The sequence below is a fragment of the Rhinolophus ferrumequinum genome, chromosome 20 (assembly GCF_004115265.2).
Source record: "Rhinolophus ferrumequinum isolate MPI-CBG mRhiFer1 chromosome 20, mRhiFer1_v1.p, whole genome shotgun sequence".
In the NCBI taxonomy this organism is placed as follows: Eukaryota; Metazoa; Chordata; class Mammalia; order Chiroptera; family Rhinolophidae; genus Rhinolophus; species Rhinolophus ferrumequinum.
In genome coordinates, this window is record NC_046303.1 from 56,716,470 (window position 1) to 56,732,032 (window position 15,563).

At 38.1% G+C, this 15,563-nt stretch overlaps 1 protein-coding gene across 1 annotated transcript; it reads left to right on the forward strand.

Moving 5' to 3' along the window:
- Positions 1–18: 18 nt before the first annotated feature.
- MRPL32 (mitochondrial ribosomal protein L32) lies at positions 19–12,958 on the forward strand. Its single transcript, XM_033088377.1, has 3 exons — positions 19–223; positions 1,616–1,797; positions 12,421–12,958. The coding sequence occupies exons 1-3, from the start codon at positions 94–96 to the stop codon at positions 12,673–12,675; spliced, it is 567 nt and encodes a 188-aa protein (XP_032944268.1). The 5' UTR covers positions 19–93; the 3' UTR covers positions 12,676–12,958.
- Positions 12,959–15,563: the final 2,605 nt, after the last annotated feature.

A 15,563-nucleotide genomic window follows, 5' to 3' on the forward strand; every position in this document is an offset into this window, starting at 1 on the left:
GAGGTGGGTTTGCCCGACTCTGCGTCTGTGCGCATGCTTGGGGTAAGGGCGGGATTCAGCTGACCGAGAAAGAGCGGTCTCAGGGAGAAGAAAATGGCGGCGGCCATGCTGTTGGTGGTGGTTCCTCCTTGGCCGACAGCCCCGGGACTCCTCAGGAACTGTTGGGAGCGACTGCGGCGGAAACTTCAGCAGAACCGGCCAGGCTTTCCCAGTCTTCCGTGGGGTGCGTAAAGAAGACCGCCGTGGAGAGGGGGTGGATGAGGGAACCCCGGGCAGCGTGGCGGACGCAGCCCTCCCGCATTCCAGTCTGCAGCCGGGGACGTTGTCAGAGACATTCACTTTCTTAGAAACAAGAGAAGCTGCGTTTTCTGCCCCCTGTCCTCAAAAAATAAAATTCTGTCACATTCATACACTGAATGTTAACCAAAGGGCATTAGCTCAGCATCAAGGGCCGCCACTCTGAATCCTTTTATCTTTCCGTTTCAGTCCTCCCACACCTTAAAGCAGTTTGTCGTTTTCTGTGATGCTCGAGCTCTGTGCAGTTGAATCCTATCCCCGTGTTTCCCCCAGAAGCTAATTTGAATTGGTAGTGTCTTGTGCTAGCTTCGGCAGCACATATACAGAATTGGTAGTGTCTTGGATGTTAAAATTGTCATTGCTTTGATATTTACATTCTATTCCATTTCTAAGGTGTCCCGAACATGATAATACCCAGGCAGTCTGAACGGAGAACTCACTATATGCCAAAGCCTACCTGTGCTTCCTGGGATAATCTTCACAACAATCACATTAGGTTTCTCCACTTTTCAACTGAACAAGTAGGCTGAGAAAGGTTCCAAGGTCACGCACTCCTCAGAACCTGTGCTGTTAACCACTGGTCTTTGCTTAGAAATGCTTCTAGATATATTGAAAAGGAATTCTGTGGGTTTTTAATACTTCCTAAAATCCAAAGAAGTATTGCAAGTCTGAGGAGTCGCAAAGAGAGGGTAAGGGAATCTCTTTGATTTTACAGTTTAGAAAAACAAGTGAAACATCGATGGTCACATAAATATCATTCGAAAACTGGTGAGCTAGTTCTCTGTCTTAGAGAACAGACAGAACTAAAGAGGAAATTTTATGAAGAACTAAGCGACCTCAAAGGCCTGCCAGGTTATATGACAAAGGAGCTGACTTAGTTTGAATACAACAAAAAAGTATCAGTTATCTCAGTGTAGGTCAGAAGTGCATTTTGGGAATCTCAAGCTCGGATTTACTGGTAAAATAATTAGATATACTCCCCATCAACTGGATGTGGACAATTGAGTGGTCTTCCTTTCATTTATTACTACCTTTTCCCTGTCTCCCCCCAGTTCCATTTTTCATAAGATGAGAAACTCTTGGTATAATTTCACTGATTCATTTCAGTAGGTGCCCCTAAAAAAAAAAATTGTCTTTAAAATTGCTTTGTGTATGAGCTTTAGTATATTTTAATAACTGAGGTTTCTTGTTAAATGTCTGTTGAATGCGACATTATAAATGTTTTCATGTAACTGTTGATTGTTAAAGAGAATGATATCTGTAAATAGTCATTTAGTAGCTAGAAACCGATTTTGAATCTCCATGTTTCATTTTGTAGGACCAGCATTAGCAGTCCAAGGTCCAGCTACAATTACAGAACCAGCAAATGATAATAATGGAAGTAAGGAGATTTCCAATCTTTTGGATAGTATCTTTTGGATGGCTGCTCCCAAAAACAGACGCAGCATTGAAGTTAACCGGTGTAGGAGAAGAAACCCTCAGAAGCTCATTAAAGTTAAGGTAATGTGTTGATTTTTGTGGGTGTGCTTTTTGTCATAACTATCACTGCATATTTTCTTGGTATACTCATATAACCTATGGGTAAATTATTCTTTTATGTCTATTTTTTTCTGGCCTGAATAAAATACGGTGTATGTACATACATACAAATATGTATGTATGTATGTATGTATGTATGTATGTATGTGTGTGTGTCTAATAGGAACACAGTCAAAGAAGGAGTTTGGAGTTTGCATAGAGGACTGGTTTGTGAAGAGACTACGTGACTTTTTCATTGTGAGCTGTGCCAGTCCTGAGCTGTGTGATTTTGAACCATAAATGGATAAACCTCTTAACTGTGGCAGAACCTAAAATTAAAGTTAGAAGCAGTAGGTATATTGGATCTTGGGTTTTACTAGCCTTAACGTATTTATTCTTTACTGTGTCCAATAAAATACTGTGAAGGAAAAATCCATAGATAAGTAATAAATACAGCTGACATCTATTAAGTTCCAATCATGTATCTAAGTGCTTTATGTGAATTGTCTCATCAAATCCTCACAACAACCCTCCAAAGTAAACATTGCTTTGCTCATTTTTAGGATGAAGAAACTGAAGCAAAAAGAGTTTGCATGTTGGGGCACAACTGTTAAGTGGTGGAGCCAGGATTTGAGCCCTGGCAGTCTAATTCTTGAGCTCAAATTCTTCTCTTGAATTTGTGTGTGTGTGTGTGTGTGTGTGTCTGTGTGTGTGCCTATCCTCAGACAATTCCAGATCTCCACTCTCTTCATTGGATGCATGGATACACTGTCTTCATTGATCTAGGAAACAAAAAGTATAATGTTTATGACATTTGATCTGTTAATTATGGCTTTAGCAGCCATGATTTGAACTACTGTATACTCCATGGCATTCCTCAGCAGCAGTGCAGTGCAGATGAAAACTCCAGAAAAAAGAACTTACTTTGATAAGCTTCCACCTTCAGTATAGAACCAAATCCGTAACTTAAGCCAAGAAATATTACTGAGTCATGGTTGGTACTGGACTTAAAATCTGGAACTGAAAAATACTCTTTAATTAAAACAACAATAATTTGCATAATTGGTTGAGAGAATTTAAGATTGTAGGGATGAGATCTTGCACCAATCTATTACATGATTTCCCTGACTGTGTTGATTCTGAGGGAAAAGAATAGCCCTTAACCCATGCATTCATTTTCTTTCTTGAATTGTTTTCTGCTACATGCAGCATATTATGCTGGGTGCTTTGTCAGAAAAAGAGTACCAACTGATTGTGGGTATCTTTCCCATAACTCCACTTGAACATGCAATACAGTTTCCGGTGTAGCAGAGTAAAATGAAAAATTGGTAAGGCAAGTAATTTCCAAGGTTCTTTATTGTTTTCAGACACTAAAATTCTTTCTCATTTGCCTCACAAATGTACGTATATTAATCTTATGATGTATTTGGAGTTTCTTTGATGCTCCTGTTTACTATTTTTTCTTTATAAATATTTTTTATTAAATTTATTGGGGGTGACGTTAATAAGATTATGTAAGTTTCAGCTGTACAATTCTATAATATATCATTTGTATATTGCATTGTTCATTACCCAAAGTCAAGTCTCCTTCCATAGGCCTATATTTGACCCCCTTGAGCCTCTTCTACCTCCCTCCACCCCCTTTGCCTGCTGGTAACTACCATTTTGTCTGTGTCTATGTGTTGTTTGTCTGCTTATTTGTTTTATTTGTTCATTTGTTGCTTTCTGTTTTACATCCCACATATGAGTGAAATACGGTTCTTTTTTCTGATTTATTTTGCTTAGCATGATATTCTCAAGATCCATTGATGTTGCAGATGGCAATATTTCATCTTTTCCTATAGCTATGTTTTGGATCTTATATTTAGTAGTAGTCCATTGTATATACAAGGTCTGACAATTAGCCATTGACAATTAGGTTCACGAACCTGTTGCGACAACGTTGCTAACCTTTTTTGATATTAGAGGGATTATTCATTATGAATTTGTACCAACTGGACAAACAGTTAACCAAGTTTACTATTTGGAAGTGCCGAAAAGGCTGGTGAAAAAGTTAGACGACCTGAACATTTTGCCAACAATTCATGATAATGCACCAACTCACACGGCACTGTCTCTGAGGAACTTTTTAGCCAGTAAACAAATAACTGTATTGGAACACCCTACTCATCTCATATGGCCCCCAATGACTTTTTTTTTTACCCAAAGATAAAGAAAATATTGAAAGGAAGACAGTTTGATGACATTCAGTACATCAAGGGTAATACGACGACAGCTCTGATGGCCAGTCCAGAAAATTGCTTTGAAGGGTGGACTAGGAGCTGGCATCAGTGCACAGCTTGCCAAGGGGAGTACTTTGAAGGTGACTGTAGTGATATTCAGCAATGAGATTTGTAGCACTTTTTCTAGGATGAGTTCACAAACTTAATTGTCTGACCTCGTATATACTACATCTTTATCCAATCATCTATTGAAGGACATAGGTTATTTCTATATGTTGGCCATCCGTGAATAATGCTACAATAAACATAGGGGTGTATATATCTTTATATACTACATCTTTATCCAATCATCTATTGAAGGACATAGGTTATTTCCATATGTTGGCCATCCGTGAATAATGCTACAATAAACATAGGGGTGTATATATCTTTATGGATAAATATTTTCAGATAGATGCCTAGATGAGGGATTGCTGGGTTATATGGTAGCTCTTAATTGTTTGAGGAACCTCCATACTGTTTTCCATAGGGGCTGTACCAATTTATATTCCCATCACAGTGCATGAGAGTTCGTTTTTCTCCACGTTCTTCAACACTTATTACTTGTCTTGTTGATAATAGCCATTCTAACAGGTGTGAGGTGGTAAGTCAGTGTGATTTGGATTTGCATTTCCCAAACAGCTAGTGAAGTTAAGCATCTTTTCGTATATCTGTTGACCATTAATATGTCTTCTTAGGAGAAATTTCTATTCAGGTCTTTTGCCTATTTTTTAATTGGATTGTTTGTTGTTGGTTTTTTTGTTGAGTTATATGAGTTCTTTATATATTTTGGATATTAACCCCTTATCGGAGGTGTTTTCAAAGATTTCCCATTCGGTTGGTTGCCTATTTGTTTTGTTGATGGTTTCCTTTGCTGTGCAGAAGCTTTTTAGCTTGATATAGTCCATCCAAAAATTTTTGCTTTTATTTCCCTTGCTTGCCTTTGAGGTCAAATTCATGAAATCCTCTCTGAGACCAAGGTCCACAAGTTTAATACGTATGCTTTCTTCCATGTATTTTACTGTTTTGGATCTTATATTTAGATCTTTGATCCATTTTGACTTAATTTCTGTGTATGGTTTCGAATAGCAACCTAATTTCATTCTTTTGTACGTGACTTTCCAATTTTCTCATTACCATTTATTGAAGAGGCTTTCTTTTCTTCATTGTATGTTTTTGGTTCCTTTGTCAAAAATTAGTTGCCCATAAACGTGGGTTTATTTCTGGGCTCTCAGTTCTGTTCCATTGGTCTGTGTGTCTGTTTTCCCTATATCATACTATTTTGATTATTATAGCTTTGTAGTATAATTTGAAGTCAGGCAGTGTGATACCTCCAGCTTTGTGGGTTTGTTCCCCACCCCCCACCCCCACGATGGCTTTAGCTATTTGGGGTCTTTTGTGATTCCATATAAATCTGATTATTTTGTTTGTTTGTTTTATTTCTTTAAAAGATGCCGTTGGGATTTTGATGGGGATTGATTAAATCTGTACGTTGCTTTGGGTGATATGGCCATTTTTACTATGTTCATGATTCCAACCCGTGAAAATGGAATATCTTTCCATTTCTTTGTGTCTTCAATTTCTTTTGATAATCTCTTGTAGTTTTCAGTGTATAGGTCCTTCACATACTTTGTTAAGTTTATTCCTAAGTATTTTATTATTTTTGTTGAAATTGCAAATGGAATTGCTTTTTCTTTTTCTGAAATTTCATTTTTAGTGTATAGGAATGCAGTGGATTTTTGTACATTGATTTTGTATCCTACAGTCTTACTGTGTTTATTATTTCTAATAGGTTTTTGGTGAAGTCTTTAGGGCTTTCTACATAAAGAGTGATGTTGTCTGCAAAAAGTAACAATTTTATTTCTTCATTCCCAGTTTGGATGCCTTTTCAATCTATCTCTTGCCTGATTGTTCTGGCTAAGAGTTCCAGTACTACGTTGAATAACAATAGTGAGAGTGGGCATCATTGTCTTGTTCCTGATCTTAGAGGAAAAGCTTTCAGTTTTTCACCATTGAGTATGATATTAGCTGAGGATTTGTCACATATGGCCTCTATTATGTTGAGGTACTTTTTTTCTATACCCATTTTATTGAGTGTTTTAATCATAAATGGATATTGTATTTTGTCAAATGCTTTTTCTGCATCTATTGATAGAATTATATGATTTTTATCCTTTATTTTGTTAATGTGTATCACGTTGATCAATTTGCATATGTTGAACCATCTTTGTGCCCCTGAAATGAACCCCACTCGGTAGTGATGTCTATCTTTTTAATATATTGTTGTATAAGATTTGCTAGTGTTTTGTTTAGGATTTTTGTATTCATCAGAGATATTGGTCAGTAATTTTCTTTTAGGGAGAATTGTCCTTGCTGAGTTTTGGTATCAGGGTAATGTTAGCCTTATCAAATGAGTTAGGAAGTATTACCTCTTCAGTTTTGGAAGAGTTTGAGAAGGATAGGTATGCGGTTCTCTTAGAATGTTTGGTAGGCTTCACTGGTGAAGCCATCTGGTCCTGGACTTTTACTTATGGGGAGGTTTTTCATGATTGTTTCAATTTCCTTACTGTTGATTGGTCTATTTAGATTTTCCAGTTCTTCGTGATTCAGTCTAGGAAGGTTATATATACCTAAGAACTTCTCCATCTCTTCTAGGTTATTAAATTTGGTGGTTTATAGTCTTTCATATTATTGTATAGTCCTTTGTGTTTCTGTGGTGTCCTTTGTAACTTCTCTTTCATTTCTGATTTTGTTTATTTGAATCTTTTCTCTTTTTTCCTTAGTGAGTCTAGCAAGAGGTTTGTCAATTTATTAATCTTTTCAAACAACCAGTTCTTTGTTACATTAATTTTTTTCTGTTGTCTCTTTGTTCTCCATTTAGCTTAATTCTGCTCTAATTTTTATCATTTCCTTCCTTCTACTGACTTAGTGCATTGTTTTTTCTCTTTTTCTAGTTCTTTAAGGTGAAATGTTAGGTTGTTTGAGATTTTTCTTGTTTCTTGAAGTAGGACTACAGTGCTACTGTGTTTCCCCAAAAATAAGACCTAGCCGGACAATCAGCTCTAATGCGTCTTTTGGAGCAAAAATGAACATAAGGCCCAGTTTTATTTTACTATAAGACCAGGCTTTATATAATATAAGACTGGGTCTTATACTAATTTTTTCTCCAAAAGATGCATTAGAACTGATTGTCCGGCTAGGTCTTATTTTCGGGAAACACGGTATAAACTTCCCTCATATTACCACTTTTGCTGCCTTTCCCAAAATTTTGATATGTCATATTTTCATTCTCATTTGTCTCTATGTATCTCTTCTTGACCCAGTCATTGTTTAGTACCGTGTTGTTTAATCCACGTGTATGTGGTATTTCCGCTTTCTTTTTGTAGTTGATCTCAAGGTTCTAAGCACTGTGTTTGGAGTATATGCTTGGTATTATTTCAGTCTTCTTAAATTTGTTCAGGCTAGTTTTGTGCCCCAACATATGGTCTGTCCTTGAGAATGTTCCATGTATACTAGAGAAGAATGTATATTCTGGTGTTCTGTGATGAAAAGCTGTGTATCTTTTATGTCCACTTAGTGTAATGTGTACATTAATGTTGATATTTCTTTATTTTCTGTTTGGATGATCTATCCATTACCCTCAATGTGATATTTAGGTCCCCTACTATAATCGTATTTTTGTCAGTTTCTCCCTTTAGTTCTGTTAGTAGTTGCTTTGTGTATTTTGGCGCTCCCTAATTGGGATATACTAGGTGTGATCAAACAATACAGTGAATGTTTGAATAAAAAATTATTTATTACAGTAAAAGACACATTGCCGTTCATCCCCCTCAAAATATCCCCCTCGCTTCAGACACACTTATCCCATCGTTCTTGCCACTTTCCGAAGCAATTCTGGAAGTCCTCTTTCATGTCTTTAGTTGCCCTGTTGTGGCTGCCTCAATGTCCTGAATCATTTGACTTTGGGGAAGAGCCAGAAGTCGCAAGGTGTCAGATCCAGTGAATAAGGTGGATGAGAACACACCGTAATGTTTTTATTTGACAGAAATTGCCATATCAGAAGCGATGTGACACAGCATTGTCATGATAGAGAATAATTTTATGGCACACTTTAAAACACACCTTCTCTGAACTGTAGCTTACACCTGACTGACTGCACCAAACAAGTTGAAACTTGTCACACGCTGTTACTAAGGCTCTACGTGCCTCGTCCCATATTGAAGATCTCTGATTTTCTGTTGAATTGCACTTGGCAGCAGCATTCACTGTATTGTTTGATCACAACGGAAAGGCTCCGTGTCACACATCGCTTCTGATACTGCAGTTTCTGTCAAATAAAAACATTACAGGGTGTCCTCATCCATCTTACTTACCATATTTGGCACTGTGCGGCTTCTGGCTCTTCCCCTAAGTCAAAATGACCATGAAAGGTAAACATTTTGAATCGACTCAGGACATTGAGGCAGCCATGACAATGCAACTAAAGACATGAAAGAGGACTTCCAGAACTGCTTCAGAAAGTGGCAAGGACAATGGGATGTGTTTGAAGTGAGGGGGTCGGGGGGCATGTTGAGGGGAATTAGTGGCAATGTGTTTTTTACTGTAATATATATATTTTTTTAAATTTAAACAAACATTCACCGTATTTCTTGATCACACCTTATATATGGGTAAGTCTTCTTGGAATACTGTTCTTTATCATTATAAAATGTTCATCTTTGCCTAGTGTTACCTTTTTTATCTTAAAATCTAATTTGGCTGATACAAGTATGGCTACATCCACTTTTCTCTGGATGACATTTGCTTGGAGTTTAATTTTTCAACTCTTCAATTTGAATCTGTAGTTTTCTTTGCAGCTAAGATGTGTCCTCTGAAGGCAGCATATAGTACAGTTGTGTTTTTTCATCCACATGAGTACTCTGTGTCTTTTGATTGGTCAGTTCAATCCATTTACATTTAGGGTGATTATTGATATATGAGGATTGCCTATATCCATTTTATCTTTTGTTTTCTGATAGCTCTGTGTCTCCATTGCTATTTTTTTCCCTTATGTTTTTGTCTGTTATTTTAGTTCGGTGGTATTCTATGATTTTTTTTTTCCTGTTTCCTCATTTTTTTTTTTTTTAACAGGACTTTATTGGGGAAAAGTGTGTACTTCCAGGACTTTTTTCCAAGTCAAGTTGTTGTCCTTTCATTCTTAGTTGTGAAGGCCGCAGCTCAGCTCCATGTCCAGTTGCCATTGTTAGTTGCAGGGGGCGCAGCCCACCATCCCTTGTGGGAGTCAAACCCGGCAACCTTGTGGTTGAGAGGACGCACTCCAACCAACTAAGCCATCTGGGAGCTCAGCGGCAGCTCAGCTCAAGGTGCTGTGTTCAATTTTAGTTGCAGGGGCGGAGCCCACCATCCCTTGCGGGACTCGAGGAATTGAACTGGCAACCTTGTGGTTGAGAGCCCACTGGCCCATGTGGGAATCAAACCGGCAGCCTTCGGAGTTAGGAGCATGGAGCTCCTACCGCCTGAGCCACCAGGCCAGCCCCTGTTTCCTCATTTTTTTATGTTATGTGTCTCAGTTATATATTTTTTTGTGTGGTGACCACTGAGTGTATGTAAAAGAAAGTTTTATATGTACAGTAGTCCTTTTTCTTCTGATTGCATCGTATCTTCGTTCACCTGTGCAAGTTTTGTAGGTTACCCTCTCCCTTTTTATGTTCCCCTCATCCCCTTCTGTCATAAATTAACCCTTTTTGTGCTGTGTTCATTTTTGCATTGCAGTAGCTGTTGTGTTTTTTTTTTTTTAAGTACTTTTTCCTGCTCTAATCTTTATGTTATACTTAAGAGTTAATACCCTATTCTGAACAAGAGTTGCTTCTGTCTCTCTGTGAGTAATCTTACTCAGTTCTGTGTCTTTTTGTTTCAGGTAAAAGAGCATTTGTCAGCATTTCTTGTAATGCAGGTGTTGTAGTGATAAAGTATGTCTGGGAAAGCCTTTATTTCTCCTTCATACCTAAGGGATAACTTGGCTGGTGATTTCTGTCCTTCCATACTTTGAATATTTGATTCCACATTATATTAAAGCTGTCAGAAATTAATGATTGAAAGAATTCCCAAGGCAGTCAGGGAAAAGAAGATGAAACTTATAAAGGGTTTCTTCTAAAAAAATTCAATGATAATCTAATAGTGTTTTCTTTATAAGTTACCATCTTCTTTTCCCTGACTGCCTTGAGAATTCTTCAATTTTATTAATTTCTGACACCTTTAATATAATGTGCCTTGGATAAGGCCTTTTTGGATTGAGATAATTAATTGTTCTGTTAGCTTCTTGGATTTGAGGATCCAGTTCTTTGGGAAGTTCTTGATTATTTGTCTGAATAGGCATTCTGTTCCCTTCTCCTTTTCTTCTGTTATATTCGGTATTCTTATATTGCTCTTTCTGATGGAGTCAGAAAGTTCTTATAGAGTTCTTTCATTTCTTTTTAACTCTCAAGTCTCTCTCCCATCTGAGAAATTTCTAGATTTCTATCTTCAATATCACTAATCTTCCATCTGGTCTGCTATATTCCCTAGGTTCATTCATTCTTCATCTCACTTACTGAGTTTTTCAGCTCCAGAATTTCTGTTTTTTGGTGTTTTTTTTATAGTTTCAATCTTTTTAGTAAAGTATTACTTTTGTTCATTGATTTTATTTCTGAATTCATTCATCTGCTTTTATGATTTTACTTCTATCTTGTTGAGTTTTTTCAGAGCTGCAATCTTGAGTTCTCTTGTCATTTAAATCACTTATTTCCATGTCATTAAGTTTATTTTCTGGAGCTTGTTTATTTTCTTTCTCCCTGTTGAGGTGGGTGTCCTTTCTGTGACAAGGTCATCTTGGTCTCAAGGCACTATCCCCATGGGGGAATGTGCTGAGTGATGGGGCTCTGGACCTGTGCAATCCTCACACTGCTTCCTGTGACTAGATACTGCCAGCAGTGTTGTACTATCTGAAGTGTCCCAGATCCCTCCACTGGGCTCCACTGCAATAGGTAGGGGCTGGGTGGGTGGGTGGGGAGGCTAGTTAATGTTAGTTTGTGGCTTTGCTCTTCTGGTAATGGCAGCTCCCAGACATCAACTGCCATATCTCTGTATCTCCGTCCCTAGCAATGGGTTGAGTCGCAGTGTGTGCCCGTGGATCAGGAAGAAAAGTTTCTGCCCATCTAGTCTTCAGAGCTGCCAAGGGTGTGCAGTGTTACACAACACTTCCACTACCACAACGTCTACTGGGGCTGCTGTGAGCTCTTGGAGGGTGAGGGGCAGTGGCTGTGCATCTGTGGCCTTGTTTTCTACCTGGTGATTGCTGTTGCTAGACCACAGCTGCCATTCCTTTGTGTTCCATCTCTGCCCATTGTTGGGCTTAGCCAATGTGTGCTGACCACCCAGGCAGGAATTTTGACTCTATCCCTCTGTTCCTTAGTGCTGCAGACTGGGTGCTGTGTAATCCGACACTTTCCCTGCTACCCAGTCTGCTGGGGCTTGGGGTGGTAGTGAGCTCCTGTCTGTGTCTTTGGCACCAGTCTCTGTTCTTCCCCATTCCCAACTGCCCTGTTTCTTCCAATACACCCACCTTCAGAGGTTTCAATGCAAGGATCTCCCAGGCGTGCTTGTATGTTGAGAAGGAAATCCTTTGTTGAATTATAGTTATCCAACTTGTATAATAACTTCAAGGGGAGAGACCTCGAGGTCCCCTTACACTGCCATGCTGCTTACATTATTCCTATTTTTCTTCAAATTTCAAGTCTGGTATTAAACACGTCAGAAAAACTTTAAAAGTTGTAAATGTCTCATTAAAGTTGGGTAGACATGTATAAAAACTCATCAAAATACCCTCAGATTGTAATAAAACGGAAGTCTTACATTAAGGAATAATCAACATTCGTGTATAAAAAGAAAAATTACACCATCTATCAACTATGCTTCATTCAGGAATTTGAATGACACTGTGATAAATTAGGGGAAGCCAACTTATAATGTGTTTATAATCTTGTTTTTCCCAGGACAGATTGAAAGGAACGGGAATTCCTTTTTGTTAGAGGTTTAGTGTTTGAAGATGGGGGAGTAGGGCACATTAAATGGCTGCTGTGTAGATTCAAAGTCAGTAGACCAGAGTTCTGGCCCCAGCTTTTCTACTAATTTAAATTCGATGTTGTTTGCATGCAGTTTTCTTATTAAACTGAGGTTGAACTAGATGGTATATGACCTCATGCAGCATGAATATTTAAGAAAATTCAAATACGTATAATCATCACGCTTGTCAGTAATTATTTGCTCATTATTTTGCCTTTTGTTTATTTGTTTGTTTGTTTTAAAGAACAACATAGATGTTTGTCCTGAATGTGGTCACCTGAAACAGAAACATGTCCTTTGTGGCTACTGCTATGAAAAGGTGTGCAAGGAGACTGCAGAAATCAGAAGACAGATAGGGAAAACAGAAGGGGGCCCTTTTAAGGCTCCTACCGTAGAGACCGTGGTGCTGTATGCGGGAGAGACACCATCTGAACACGATCAGGGCAAGAGGATCATTGAACAAGCCAGGAAGCGACCGTCCTGGTTCACCCAGAATTGACACCAGAGATATTTAAAGACGATAACATAAAACATTTCTCCTGAAAGAGAGGAAGAATCGTTGTTTTTAATATTTTGTGCTTGTTTTAAAAATCATCAATATAGCTTAAAACAGTCTTCATGAGTAGTTAGTTTTGTGTGGATAATTTGAAGAATGTATCAGGAGTAAAGTCTGAAAATGTTTGTTTATGCAAAGGCAATGTATTTATATGTCTGTTTCTATTATAAGTTTGTAAGTAAACTAAATTTTCAAGGCCAGAACAATAAAACTAATTTAAAATTCATACCAAGAGTTATGTTTGACTCTGCTTTTGTTTGGTTGCTAATGGTTTTTCTTACACAAGAATACTTACACAAATAGTTTTGCTTAAGTAACACCTGGAAATAGGTTATTATTTGAATTCTGGGTATTGTTTTGTAAGATGGTAGTTGTAACAGTAAGAAAAAGTTTGTTCTGGATATTTTTTGTGTGTGTATGTGTGTTAACCAACTTACATTACATTTGGTGGAATTTATATGGGACATACTATGTTAATTTACTTAGAAATAGTTCTTGAAATTTTACATTAAATCAAAATGACATTCAGAATTCATTAAATGGCTTAAATGAGATTTGCAATTTATTGTTTTGGGAGAGTCCCTTTTAAAAGGAGACGTGAGTGAATTCAGTAGTAATACACAGAAAGTGTGCTAAGGATGTGGCCTTTACATATTTCTTTGAGTATGTATGTCCTTTTAGTTTATTTTGCATTTTATCATGATCTCTTAAATGCTATGTGTCACACTTAAGGTGGGTAACTTGAGGTAACATCAATGATTCAGGAAAGCTAAGGCTAACAGGTCCATACCTGAATCTACCCCCTGCCTACCAATCCTCTCAGTTGTGGGTCTTACCAGGTGGCAGAGGACTGTTTGCAGGTAGACCTAGTGAGAGTATGTGGGCAGGGTCACTTTCCTGTTTGCTGTTCATGGACAGATGAGCGGTAGGAAATGCATCCCCAAATTAGATAGCGAAACCAGATGTTTAGTTTATGTCAAACCATGTCATAAAGGAGAGTGCCTAGCACTATTTTTGAAGAGGTTGTCCCCTCAGTTATAACACATTTTATCACTATGTCTCCAGTTTTTACTATCAGAATGCATCAAGAGTGAATTCTTAGGTTGGTGCAAAAGTAATTGCGGGTTTTGCAATTTAACCTGTTAAACCGCAATTACTTTTGCACGAACCTAATCATTTATGCAACTGATTCATATTGATTCATACACGTTCTAACCATTAGAAACTAACTCATCTTTTATTAACCCCTACAACACATCAAGATGTTGAAACATTTACTAGGCACTTTTGGAGGGAGGGATTCAAGTTATGTTTATTTGGAAGAGGTGGGTGAGGAGATACATGTCACCTCTGAACTTGGTAACACTTCCCAACATCTTCCTGTCTTTAACAAGTTCTGGGCAGATCAAGTGAAAATGTAGTGTCTGACTATTCCATCTCCCTGCCAGTGTCCTCGTTGTAACCTTAATCATCTCTTTCCTGACCTGTTACAGTATACTTTCCAATTATTAGTTTCCAGTCTCCTCATGTTTCTAATTTCCTTTAATAGTTTTATATTATCAAAATAGTCATTGTAGTTAATGAAGCAATGCAAAGTATATAAGCAGAAAGTTAATCATTTCTTTACCACCACACTTACCACACCCCCACGGTATATATGCTTCTAAATGCCACACTACCCCACCATATTCTGATCATATCACCCCTGATCAAAACCAGGCTCCTACTTAAACCCTCTCTTGTGTCCTCAGGATCTGTCCATGTCTTTGCCATCTTCTACCACAGTGTAATAATTACACACCCCACCCCTCAGACTGTTAAAATCATTACCAAATGTGGCAGACATTGTTGTGCACCTTCTCAGCATGCATTACTCTAGCACTATCTTCACTTGGCTTCACTCTTTTCCTCCTACCTTACTGAGTCTCCGTCTCAGACTCCCTTCTCCCAGCTTCTTAACTTTGGAGTGTCCAAGTCTCCATCCTTGGTGATCTCATCCAGTCTTTCGGCTTTAAAAAGCAACTACATGTTGAGGCCTTTCAATTTGGTATTTCTAGCCTGGGCCTTTCCCTGAAATCGAGGCTCATATTCAGCTGTCTACTTGCCATCTCCAGTTGAATAAGAGACAACTTAAACTCAATATCTCCAACTCAGAATCTCTTCTCTCCCAGTCCTATTCCTCCGCTCCCCAGTCTTCTCCATTTCAATTTATGGCAACTCCATTCTTCTCATTGCTCAGTCCCCAAACCTACCTTAAGCAAATCCAGAAATTTCCATTGGTTTCACATTTAAAATATACTTAGAATCTCATCACCACCTGCATAGCTACCACCAGATCGGAATCCCCCCACTCCCCTGTTGTCTAGAATACCAAAATACTCCACTACTGTTCTTCCTGCTGCCACCTTGGTTTCCTATAGTCTATTCCTAGCACAGTAGCTGAATCCTTTCAAAACAGTTAAGTCATGTCTCTCCTCCCTTCAAATTCCTATATTCAAAACCCTAAGGTGAAACATGCAGATACATACATGAGGATTTTTACTTTATACAGTATATATTCCTTGTGAATAACCTGAGTTTTGGTAAATCAGAAATATTTTAGGTGTCCTATGGGTGATCCCATTTAAAGAAATTGTTGATACTCTTAAAAATACGATTTCTTTTTTCATTTTGTATGGAGTGACTTTTAAATTCAAGATTTCTTCTTTAAAGAAAGACAAAGAGTAGAGGCCTTTCCAACATTCCTGATATGGGGATCACTTTAAGCGTCTCCTCAGTGAACTAGATCCTATTCCGGCCCCCACTCTCCCATATGCACTTGTTAGGTTTCA